This window comes from Coregonus clupeaformis, chromosome 26 (assembly GCF_020615455.1).
Source record: "Coregonus clupeaformis isolate EN_2021a chromosome 26, ASM2061545v1, whole genome shotgun sequence".
In the NCBI taxonomy this organism is placed as follows: domain Eukaryota; kingdom Metazoa; phylum Chordata; class Actinopteri; order Salmoniformes; family Salmonidae; genus Coregonus; species Coregonus clupeaformis.
In genome coordinates this window covers 3,577,671-3,590,387 of record NC_059217.1, presented here as the reverse complement: position 1 = coordinate 3,590,387, position 12,717 = coordinate 3,577,671, and the positions used below count along the sequence as shown (strand labels likewise).

Here is a 12,717-nt window from a genome sequence, read left to right as displayed (position 1 = left end):
TAAGAATGATGGAGGCCACTGTGTTCTTGGGGACCTTCAATGCTGCAGACATTTTTTGGTACCCTTCCCCAGATCTGTGCCTCGACACATTCCTGTCTTGGAGCTCTACGGACAATTCCTTCGACCTCATGGCTTGGTGTTTGCTCTGACATACACTGTCAACTTGGGGACCTTATATAGACAGATGTGTACCTTTCGTACAAATAGGCTTGACTGTACGGAAGATCATGGGTGCACTGTCTGTACATACAAGGTGTTACTACTGGGTGGAAGTTGGGTTTGGAGGGAGCTCTGTACTTGGACATAGCTGTGTACTTGACTTGAGAGGTCAATTCAGTTGGGAAACTGACCCTGGCTGCTGTACAGTCAGTTCAAAACAGAAAACGACATGTTCCACATCGGCCCCTGAGCCCAAACAGCCCAGCCAGAGAAGAGCGTCTCAGCCGGAGCAGGCCACAAGACCCCTGCTTGTGCTGCAGGCCAATCCAGTCTCTAAACATCAAAACACACACACACACAGTCCGTTCTGCGGCCCAGACGCCACTTCGTCTTCCATCACGAGAGGCAGAGAAGAAACAAATAATCACTGCCTGCCCTGACTGACCAGCCACCTCTGTGCTTACTCTGACAACAACAAGCATCCGAAATACACTCCAAAGCAAACAGAGGAAAAGCCTTTAGGTACAGAGGAAGGTGATGAATGTGCATGCCTCCTGAAAGGACTGAATGAAATGTATTTGAGTGTCGGTATTAGCAAACTTTCCCTCATGTTTGTCTCAATACAGAGGCCGGCAAGCCATCTTAGCTCAAGGAGATAGTAGATGCATGACTGCAATTTGATGTTGGTAACAGAAGCAGATACAGACTAGGCAGAATTAGTCAACCAGTTGTCCAGTGAAATGTTTGTGTGTCCGAGTATCTCCTCCATCTGCCACTGAAGGTCATGATCACGGGCAGCTTGTGTACCTGTGATGCACAGCTTGTGTACGTGTCATGGGCAGCCTGTGAAACCAAACCCTGATCCCTGCCTGGGCGTAATGCTGCGTACACGTGCTAGTCGGAACTAGGAAACTCGAAAATGTGCGACTTGCTAATTGGTTGTAGTTATACACGCGCCACGTTCAACAAATCAGCAAGTCGGAAATGTCACAGTTTTCTAGTTCTGACTAGCATGTGAACGCGGCATAAAACACCATGGATTTTGACTGAAGGACAAGCGAGGAGGGATGGCAAGACAGAGACAGAATCTGCATCCCAAATGGCACCCTAATCCCTAGGGCTACAGTATATAGTGCACTACTTTTGAGCAGGATCCATAGAGCTGCCATTTGGGACGCAGACTGAGACTACTGAAGGTCCAGCTGGACACATCTGAGCCCCCGTCTCAGGTAGGAAGGCCAGCCGTTATAATGTCAAGGAAAAGGATTGTTGTCTATGGGCCAGACGGCAGGCTGCCAGGTGTCCTTAGTTCGTTACAATGCTTATCTCCACAGAAATACCCACCCACGGTCACAGGGAGAACCGGTGCAGGGCCAACTTATCTCTATCTCTCTCTGCCTGAGATGGAGTGGCCTTCTGCAGCCAAGGACAGGGTCAGGAGGGGTGAGTGGAGGGTGGGGATAGAGGGGTTGACCAGGGACAACAGGATGTATGCCTCTTCCACAATCCCACCCTAGAATTCTAGAGCAATTCAGCACGTTCTGTTCTATCTGGTAAGTAACCCAGCAATTCTTCAACGGCAGAACGGAGTGTGCGAATCATCATCATCCATACATGTGTTGTTGAGCAAAGAATTGGGACACATCTTGGAACTGGCCCAAAACAAACTGCTTAGGGGGGTTAATGTGACATTCGCCCACATAAAAAAAGACTACAGTTTACTATAGAATACTACAGTACCTACTATAGAATTCTGTAGTAAACTGTAGAATACTATACTACACACTGTAGTACCCCTCGAACATTTGTAGTACTTAGTATAGAATTTTGTTGTATACTGTAGAATACTATAGTAAATACTACAGTATTATCCACAAAAAAAACACTATAGTAAATACTACAGAAATGTCCGCAAAAAATCAACAGTCCGCAAAAACACTACTTTACTATAGTAAATATGACATTATTTAATTTGCATTTACCCTGCCCTTTCCCCTCCCCCATATCCCAATTTGTGCCACCCGTAAGTGAGAAACCTACATGCCAAGTATAGACCATATATTGCGAATATACATAAAGTACCAGTCAAAGGTTTGGACACACCTACTCATTCAAGGGTTGTTCTTTATTATTACTATTTTCTACATTGTAGAATAATAGTGAAGACATCAAAACTATGGAATAACACATATGGAATCATGTAGTAACCAAAAAAGTGTTAAACAAATCAAAATATATTTTATATTTCAGATTCTTCAAATAGCCACCCTTTGCCTTGACAGCTTTGCACACTCTTGGCATTCTCTCCACCACTCCACCAGACCAACCATGACTGACTGACAAATTGACGGACTGATGATTGTTTCATGTTATTTGAAAGAATGCATTTGTTTTTTGTAATTGTTTGTTTTACTTTTGATTTATTAACTTAAGTTGGATTGGTTATTTATTGTTTGAATTGTTTATTATTTAGAAGTTGAACTAAATTTGATTTCATTTGAAATGTTAACATGTAATGATTTTTGGAATAACCAAATAAATTGACCTAACTACAGGTTATGGAAAATATGCTCTTTTAGTATTTCTTCAGTAGCAAAAACACTACAGTATACCGTACTACAGTCCGCAAAAATATTTCTAACATTGTATACCCTATAGTATTTTTTTCCATGTGGATCTCAACGATGTGTAATGAAACTCGTGAAATGAAATAGTCTTTGCAACGATGACATGGACAAGCATTTCCCATGACATTTGAAAATGTCCCTTTTCCCTCCCTCTATGGAAGACATCACTTATATAAATTACCATCTATTAGTCTGATGTACAGTCCAGCTAATGCAGTCGGAAGATGAACAATGACACAAAGTCACAAAAACATTAACACTGGCCAAAATGACAAAGAAAATCACATTATATACACTGCTCAAAAAAATAAAGGGAACACTTAAACACATCCTAGATCTGAATGAATGAAATCATCTTATTAAATATTTTTTTCTTTACATAGTTGAATGTGCTGACAACAACATCACACAAAAATTATCAATGGAAATCAAATGTATCAACCCATGGAGGTCTGGATTTGGAGTCACCCTCAAAATTAAAGTGGAAAACCACACTACAGGCTGATCCAACTTTGATGTAATGTCCTTAAAACAAGTCAAAATGAGGCTCAGTAGTGTGTGTGGCCTCCACGTGCCTGTATGACCTCCCTACAATGCCTGGGCATGCTCCTGATGAGGTGGCGGATGGTCTCCTGAGGGATCTCCTCCCAGACCTGGACTAAAGCATCCGCCAACTCCTGGACAGTCTGTGGTGCAACGTGGCGTTGGTGGATGGAGCGAGACATGATGTCCCAGATGTGCTCAATTGGATTCAGGTCTGGGGAACGGGCGGGCCAGTCCATAGCATCAATGCCTTCCTCTTGCAGGAACTGCTGACACACTCCAGCCACATGAGGTCTAGCATTGTCTTGCATTAGGAGGAACCCAGGGCCAACCGCACCAGCATATGGTCTCACAAGGGGTCTGAGGATCTCATCTCAGTACCTAATGGCAGTCAGGCTACCTCTGGCGAGCACATGGAGGGCTGTGCGGCCCCCCAAAGAAATGCCACCCCACACCATGACTGACCCACCGCCAAACCGGTCATGCTGGAGGATGTTGCAGGCAGCAGAACGTTCTCCACGGGCGTCTCCAGACTCTGTCACGTCTGTCACATGTGCTCAGTGTGAACCTGCTTTCATCTGTGAAGAGCACAGGGCGCCAGTGGCGAATTTGCCAATCTTGGTGTTCTCTGGCAAATGCCAAACGTCCTGCATGGTGTTGGGCTGTAAGCACAACCCCCACCTGTGGACGTCGGGCCCTCATACCACCCTCATGGAGTCGGTTTCTGACCGTTTGAGCAGACACATGCACATTTGTGGCCTGCTGGAGGTCATTTTGCAGGGCTCTGGCAGTGCTCCTCCTGCTCCTCCTTGCACAAAAGCGGAGGTAGCAGTCCTGCTGCTGGGTTGTTGCCCTCCTACGGCCTCCTCCACGTCTCCTGATGTACTGGCCTGTCTCCTGGTAGCGCCTCCATGCTCTGGACACTACGCTGACAGACACAGCAAACCTTCTTGCCACAGCTCGCATTGATGTGCCATCCTGGATGAGCTGCACTACCTGAGCCACTTGTGTGGGTTGTAGACTCCGTCTCATACTACCACTAGAGTGAAAGCACCGCCAGCATTCAAAAGTGACCAAAACATCAGCCAGGAAGCATAGGAACTGAGAAGTGGTCTGTGGTCACCACCTGCAAAACCAGTCTTTATTGGGGGTGTCTTGCTAATTGCCTATAATTTACACCCGTTGTCTATCCAATTTGCACAACAGCATTTGACATTTATTGTCAATCAGTGTTGCTTCCTAAGTGGACAGTTTGATTTCACAGAAGTGTGATTGACTTGGAGTTACATTGTGTTGTTTAAGTGTTCCCTTAATTTTTTTGAGCAGTGTATATTACGTCTGAGAATTTCAGTAGCAAAACAAGCCCACTCTCAAATGTCGACATAAGGAATTGGGGTTCTCCTTAGGGACCAGAGTGTGTGCTTTGGACTATGGGTTTTGTGGGCTCTGTACCTCCCAAGCAGAATCAGTTGACAGTAAAATACGTCATTATTTGGGTGGTGACACCAAGCAAATAGACAATAATGGACAATAATTGCAGGATTTTGGACAGTTAAACTCTCATGGGGTATCCTCATTGCTCAGTGTCAAGAGAACAACCTCAACACTGCAGAGTGAGAAAGAGAGGCCTTGGTTTCCACATTATGGCTGAGTCTCAAATGGCACACCTTTCCCTACACAGTGCACTACTGTATATAGGGAGTTTGGTGCAATTTGGGACGCATTCTTGGTTTCCCCATTATGTCTCTGGTTGTGTATCAGTCTCCAGACCAGAAAGATCCCAGATGTGAAAACTGTAGTGTACGTCAAAAGGCCCTCTCTGGCCTTTGTCCCACTTTTTCCAAATCTCTAAAATCAAAGAGGCCCAATAATTGGGCAGGAGATATCAAAGACCAATAAATACCTGAGAGGTTGGAATGCGCTGGTAAGCAGTGAGCGGAGAGCAGTGAGTGGAACAATCTTATCTGCCAGCCACTGTAGACAAAACTCAACCTCATGCAGATTGGGGGGGTTGTAGGAATATCTCTGCCACACTTCATAATCTGTCCTGACACAAGTATATGTTGCTGCTGTTGTTCAAAAGCAGCAGAGATCTCTGTTCTTGGCAAAGTTGTTCTTCTATAGAACAATGGTACACTCTAAAACATGCTGGGTTGTTTGGTTGTTCCAACTGCTGGGTTGCAGGCATTTGGTCACTTAGTTGAGTTGTTTTCTTTAAAAACTGCTGGGTTACTGATGATGGGTTATTGCGCTCAGAAGACGTGGCTTAGTAGAGGCATGGCTTTCAGATAGTTAATTTTGGTCAACCGTGAAAGTACATGTCATTCCGGTTCATCTGTTCTGTTGTATTGTTATCACATGTTAAGGTTGAACATTGACACTTTTAAAGCTTTAAAAGAGGTTTACACAAGTGTATAAATTCCTTAAGAGCCCATGCACATCCCAATGTTGGATTATGTAAATAATGCATAAGCCAACATTGTATCTCAATGTTGGGCTATGTAAATAATTATGTTATGAATTTTATATTAGAATATGTGATGTGAATTTTTTTTAAGGAAACTTGAAACTTCCAGTGTACAAACTTAACATGATGAAAATGAATTACATTTACTCTTACGGGTGGCCAAAAATAATGATCTGAAAGCCACGGATTTGGAGTTATGACACATATGGCATCATGCAGACTTCACTTTGCTGCATACCTTCCTTTTCAGTGTAACAATTACTTCAATGTGTTCCATAACATTGTGTTTATACTATGGTATTCTATTGTTGAACATCGCTCTTGATCCTTATTGAGAAGTGTGTTGATACGTTTCAATGTGTTGATATGTTTCATTATTTGTCCTTAAGCTTGTTCTTTCCAGTCTGTTTTCATCATAAAGGCAGTATGACTTGTTGAAGCTAATGAATCACAAAATCAAAATCCTATTCAATCACAAGGTTTCATTCCAAAAGGGTTATCTACTTCAGTTACATAAACATTACTGTAGTATTCATTCAATCACTAGTAGCAGCCATTCACACAGTACTCAGTAGAAGCAGAGAGGGCTTTAGTACAATATTGTAAGGCCCATTCCCACTTGGGCCAATAAATTAAAGAGTGTAATAACAGACCTTAACACATCTCAAATATGACTTCCTATCCTATCTCCTATCTATACCACTTACTAGATACTTACTACTTACTTCTAGTCCTATCTACACTACTTACTTACAGTACTTAGGCTCATCGCTCCTTTGGGAGCATAGGCCACAGTGCAAGTCCTATCTATGCAATACAGTATTAACACTAACGTGTTATGATAGAATCACAAGAGTGATATCTTTATTTACATGCTGACTCAACATAACACACCCAGCCTGACACCCAGCTCCTGTTCTTGTCTATGCATCTGGCCTTGGCAACGTTTAGGTCTGCCTACCTCAGCAGTAAAATCCCCAGGGCAGGCTGCTTTTCACACTACCATGACTGAAGGAGTGGTGACACTTAAATATCCTGACACAGCACAAGCACATCCTTCAGTCCACAGGCTATAGAGAGATCCAACTCCCTGGACTTATGGTAGAGCAAATGTTAATGAAAACAGAGGGGAGCCTTGTCATTCAATAGCCTGATTAAAGCCCTGAAAGAGATAAGGGTAGATGGGTTCATGCTTATAGGCACAGAGGTACGCATAGTACAACTCTAAGGATCGGGAGAGCTAAGGACTGTCTTGTTCAACTGTTATTAAACATGTATATTCATCTCCTCAAGTATTTACTGCTTAGCCTCTCTTGAAAATGCTTGGATATCATTTTGGATACTCATTTTAAGAGCAATAAAAGAATGTGATGACAGGCTTCTTTTCTGTCTCGTTACAGTGTGAGGAGGTGCAGAGGCTAAGTAAGGGGTTTGTTGAAACACAGCCATCGACATAGCTGGGGGAGATAACATTTTCTCTGCTTTTGTTTTATTGTATGTTGCTGAGCCGTCCAACAACAATGCCTGTGTCCCAAATGGCACCATATTCCCTATATAGTGCAGAAAAAAGTAGTGCACTATGCAGGAGAATAGGGTGTCATTTGGGACGCAAACGTGGAGCCCTCCAACAAAAATCAGATCTCCCACAGATGTTTACAATCTTCTCCTGCATTGCTTTGGCCAACAAGCCTTTCTTAGGCTTCCTGTCGGCACCAGGGGGGAAGGAACGGACGCCATTTGCTGGGCCCCTGATTACAATGGGGGCAGAAGAGGGCAGTGGATAGATGTACCAGATAGTGTTCTCTACTGTATCTGAAAGCACCATGGAAGGAGCAGCTCACAGGGAGAAGAGGCCTGGGTGCAGTGTTGTGAGAGACAGATAACCAATGCCTGGGAAGTGTTCAATAGGCACAAAAACAGAAGAACACGATGTGAAACAGGGAGGTACTACCTGTCCAATAAAAAACGCTTGTTTACGGTTTTGAAACATTTGCCTTATTGAACATGACCCACCCAGCTCTCTGATGTATCAATCACCAGAAAGGTAATATAGGGCTCTCTCTAGTGTCTAACGTCACTCTGGGTCAAGTATTCAAACTCCTATTGCCAGCAACATACAGACAAAGTATAAGATCTGTATAGCGGATAACACCTAACTACTGTGCATTGTAAAATCTCCCCTACATTGAGCAACACAGATTCCTCTGCACACTCCACCATAGTGCAAGCGAGTTTAAACAAAGACTCTACAACCCCCCACCACCACCTCCATCCTCAGTTAAAGCTGCTGTTATTCTTGGGACGAGTTCAATTTGAGAAGCGGAGGGGGTCCACTATATTTTCTTTTTCTATTTCTTCCCTCTCCCGTTAATAACATTCATGATCTTCTGACTGAATGTGAGCAGAGCAGCTGCTGAGCAATGATAAAGTAAACACGAAATGATGCCGCTCTCCCCAGAAAGCGCTTGAGTCAGCCTAACTTACAGCCTTCCAGTAATTATAGCATCAATTAACTTGGTACAGAGCTGTTGAAAGCTGAATGCCAACCCATACTGGGGCGGCAGGTAGCTTAGTGGGTAAGAACGTTGTGCCAGTAACCGAAAGGTCGCTGGTTCTAATCCCTGAGCCGACTAGGTGAAAAATCTGTCGATGTGCCCTTAAGCAAGGCACTTAACCCTAATTGCTCATGTAAGTCGCTCTGGATAAGAGCGTCTGCTAAATGACTAAAATGTAAATGTAAAAAATGTACTTTCTTAGGATGGCATACTGCCCATGGAACGATACGGATCGAGTTATCAACAAGAGGTGACGATTTTTAAATGTGCTCATCTGCTGAGGCCACTAAACTCAAAATGACACCAGTGTTTTTGTTGACATCAATGTTAAGGTTATGGTAGAAACAGCATGCTTGGAGCATGTTGGATGTTTAGCTGTCTGACAGAGGTGTGTATTATAGGTTACAGATATAACAGTATACACAGGTGTGGATAGTGTGAGACTACAGTATATGACTCCCTGGACCAGGTATGGCTGTTCTGGGTTAGCTCAGCCAGGTGGGGGACTGACCTCTGTAGGTGTGTCCTCTGGTCCATCATATTATATACAGTATATTCTTATACATTGTATTGTATTATTTATATATATATAAATAAATAAGAGAGAGAGAGAGAGAGAGAGAGAGAGAGAGAGAGAGAGAGAGAGAGAGAGAGAGAGAGAGAGAGAGAGAGAGGTGGTTATATCATATACAGGTGACTGACTGACCTCTGCAGTCTTGTCGTCTGGCCCCTGAGGGCCACGGCCCCTCAGGTTGATGATGTGGACCTCTTGAGGTAGTCCTGTGGTGCCGCGGGAGGCACAGCCTGATAGGGCCGTGAAACTCTTCAGCAGGGCCTGCACTGGGTGGCCTACGCCTACTGGCAGCAGCTCACACGGGCTACGAGACAACGGGCCTGTGGGGCAGAAAATAACAATTATATGAGTGCTAATTCATTCAATCGTTTTTGGAGAATCCAAGATCACCAGTGTGCAGCTAGAGAATCTTCATCAAAAGAAAAATGTAAACTTTAACATCAACTGTAGTTCTAAAGAAAAATACAATAACACAGACACAAGAGGCACGTTTTCCACACAGCAGCTTCAGTCCAACAAACTGGAGAATACTTTATATGGAGGTTATGGAAATCATTTATAGACTGTTCATAATTAGATAGCGTATGAATCAGCTATTCTTTTATGAATGATGAGGACAAATACAGGAATGTCCACAGGCAACCATAATGAGTGGCATAATCATCATCTAAATTGGGCATAGCAAAATAAAACACTGCCTGCGCACATTGTCTGGGCACAAAAGCTCACTACATCTCAAAGTAGGCCGTTCTCTCCAGTCCACAGCCCACTACACAGCAGACTGGCCTCTCAACAAAGAGCAGCACCATTCTTTCTGACCCTCAACAGGCCACTAACACAGACTGGCCTCGCCTCTGAACAAAGCAGTGTCTAGCTAATCCTCTGCAGGCTGTTATGGTGCCAGACGTATAATCAAGTTGACCCAAAGAGCCCTCCAATTATAATCCCCTTTGTCACTTTCATTTCTTTCTCTTTTCCTCTTAAATTGTATAATCCCTTCCCTTAGTTCCCTAAGCACTACAGGAGGTGGACCAGACTTCACACTGTAGTGCTCTTGGCTCTGGACAGCCCATAATTAGCCGTTATGACTGGGGTCAATTATAGAAGTTGCTGTGGAGATCTGGCACTGGAGGTGTTCCTGTGAGAGTCTGAAGCGAGAAGCCTGTCAGATTGGTCTACAGTGTGTGTGTGTGTGTGTGTGTGTGTGTGTGTGTGTGTGTGTGTGTGTGTGTGTGTGTGTGTGTGTGTGTGTGTGTGTGTGTGTGTGTGTGTGTGTGTGTGTGTGTGTGTTTGTTTCACTCCGACTGGTGCCCTGCAATACTGAAAGACTAGTGACCTTGGAATTGGAGGACAACAAGAACGGATGCACTATAACAGGGATCATGTAATTGAACATAATGAACACAACTTGTTAACAACACTTCCTTGAAGTAAAAAAAGTTATTTTATGTTGGAGGTGGTGGGATACATTTTTCTCTCGATGGATCAGAATCTCGCTTTTTGTATTTTCATTTCACTCCACAATGATTAGCCTAATAGGTGGTTCAGGTAACTTTGTGAGGTATAATCACTAAGAACTGAAGGTAGCAAAAGTCAATTATAATAAATAGCATACATCTAAATCTCGGACTGCCATAGATGGGACTTGGTTAGTCTGAGGGCAGTGGTCCAAAAATAGGGCCTTCTGCACCTTTCCTCTTGCTGCTGTCCATCCATCCATCCATCCATCCATCCATCCATCCATCCATCCATCCATCCATCCATCCATCCATGGCTGTCGTGTGGAGAGGAACAGTAGAACTAGTGAGCCCTGTCAGGCAAGCGTGGTAAAACCCCAACCCCATCTTGCAAGCAAAACATTTTAGCGGCCCCCCTCATAACAGCGAAGATAACAGCAATTGTCTAACTAATTTCATGCAATTCTACTCATTATGCCATGGGCAGAGAGAAAAACTAGCAGTTTTCCAGCTCATTTCCAGCAATTCTACACATTTTACCATAGGGTGGAGGCAAATGTTTGCAGTTTTTTATATGATAATTGATGATCAATGGGCCCCACCCCAATCGGTAATTCGACCATGCTTACTAGAAGTTTAGATAGCTGGCCGCAAGACTAACTTACCAATCTAAATACAAATTGCTGATATGGGCTAATTAAGTGACTGCTGATGCACAACCAAATTTCTAAATTGCACCTTGTGTATTCTATTATTCTAACTCAACAGTTGCCCATCCCTGCCCTATACAGTACATTACTTTTGACCAGGGCCCTGGTCAAAAGTAGTGCACTATATAGGGAATAGGGTTCCATTTGAAAAGCAGACTGGGAGAAGACACTAAGGCCCAGTCTGTCTGGGATGCCTGGTGGGGGCCTCAGGAGCCGTCTGGGTTTGGTCTGCTGGCCTGGAAGAGCACATTTGGCCCTCACCTACAGAGGAGGCAGCTGTGAGCGTCTGGAGCGCTTAGATTTAACTCAGATCATATTATGCTTGTAAACTCATCAGCACATTATCAGGGTCATAATGGTAAGCTCATCAGCCAGCTAATCAAATTGCAGCTCTGTGGAGTGCATCAGGACATAGCCTTAGCTATGTCCACAAGCACCGCATGCCACTTACCACAAGGCTTCAGGTGGGCTACAAGCTTAAATTGTCACTATTTGACATGTATCTACAGTTTAAACATGTTTTACTTTTACATCACTGATTTTACCCACTTAAACACACACACACACACACACACACTCTCTTATCATGACACACACACACACACCCTCCCCCTTAAGGTTTTGTGACAGGCCTTTTCCATTAGAGAAACTGTGTCTCAGGGGACTGGTTGTGGCCAGGCTTTCCTCCTGTAGGTCAGTCCCTACCCTTTACTCTGCCTGACAGCCCTAGACTCGCCTCGTGCCAGCCAGCGCAGGCCCAGCTCACGTTTCAAACACTGCACGATAAACATACTATGGTTGCCGATGGCAATCAGTGGGGAACATTTGGAAATAATTAAAGAGAAGTGAAAGACATGGGAGATAACAACTCAGTCTCTGACACAAATGCTGTCCCTCAACAGTTGGTTGCTAGAGGAAGGTTTCTCTCAGAGCAGACCGCTATTGTTTTGCAGTACTGTACACACAAACACACACACTGCACATGTGAGCCGCACAAAGCCTGAGACATGCGTACCTTCCTCTCTGCATGTCCCCCCCCACTCCCCCACCTCCTCCCTCCTTACCCCCTTCTCCTCCCCTAGGAGTACACACTGATCCCTCTCAAACCAAAGTCATCACCCCTCACCCCTTCAAACCTCATCTCACAGCACTTAAACTTACTTTTTCCCCCAACACCGCACATTGTGGAATAACAACCACCCCATCAGCCAGACCAGACAGAAGTAAGTGTCCTTTTTGGAAGACAGCCAAGAGATTACGGTACTTGTTGGGCAGTGATGTTGTTTCTTTATTTAACTTCATGGAAAAAATGTCTATACAGAGACAATACAGTGTACTGGAAGATTTTGACAATAATTGAAGGAAACCAAGCAATTGTTTTATAACCCTGAAACACAAATGCAGCTGTGGGTAACAAACAAATACAGTGTTTCCATCTCATAGAATATTGTTTTGGAGATCCAGGGTATCTTGTTAAAAATCATATAATGACAAAATGGTTTTGGCTAAGATGCAATTACATTTACATTTTAGTCATTTAGCAGACGCTCTTATCCAGAGCGACTTACAGTTAGTGAGTGCATACATTTTCATACTTTTTACATACTGGCCCCCCGTGGGAAACA

General features: G+C 43.9%; 1 protein-coding gene across 1 annotated transcript in view; it reads right to left on the bottom strand.

Annotated features, from left to right (window-relative positions):
• The window catches only part of LOC121540519 (transforming growth factor beta receptor type 3), a 114,232-nt gene that overhangs the window by 62,154 nt on the left and 39,361 nt on the right, over positions 1 to 12,717 (bottom strand). The window contains exon 3 of the mRNA XM_041849453.2: positions 9,058 to 9,245. Coding sequence (XP_041705387.2) covers positions 9,058 to 9,245 — 188 coding nt within the window. The remainder of the gene's footprint in view (positions 1 to 9,057; positions 9,246 to 12,717) is intronic.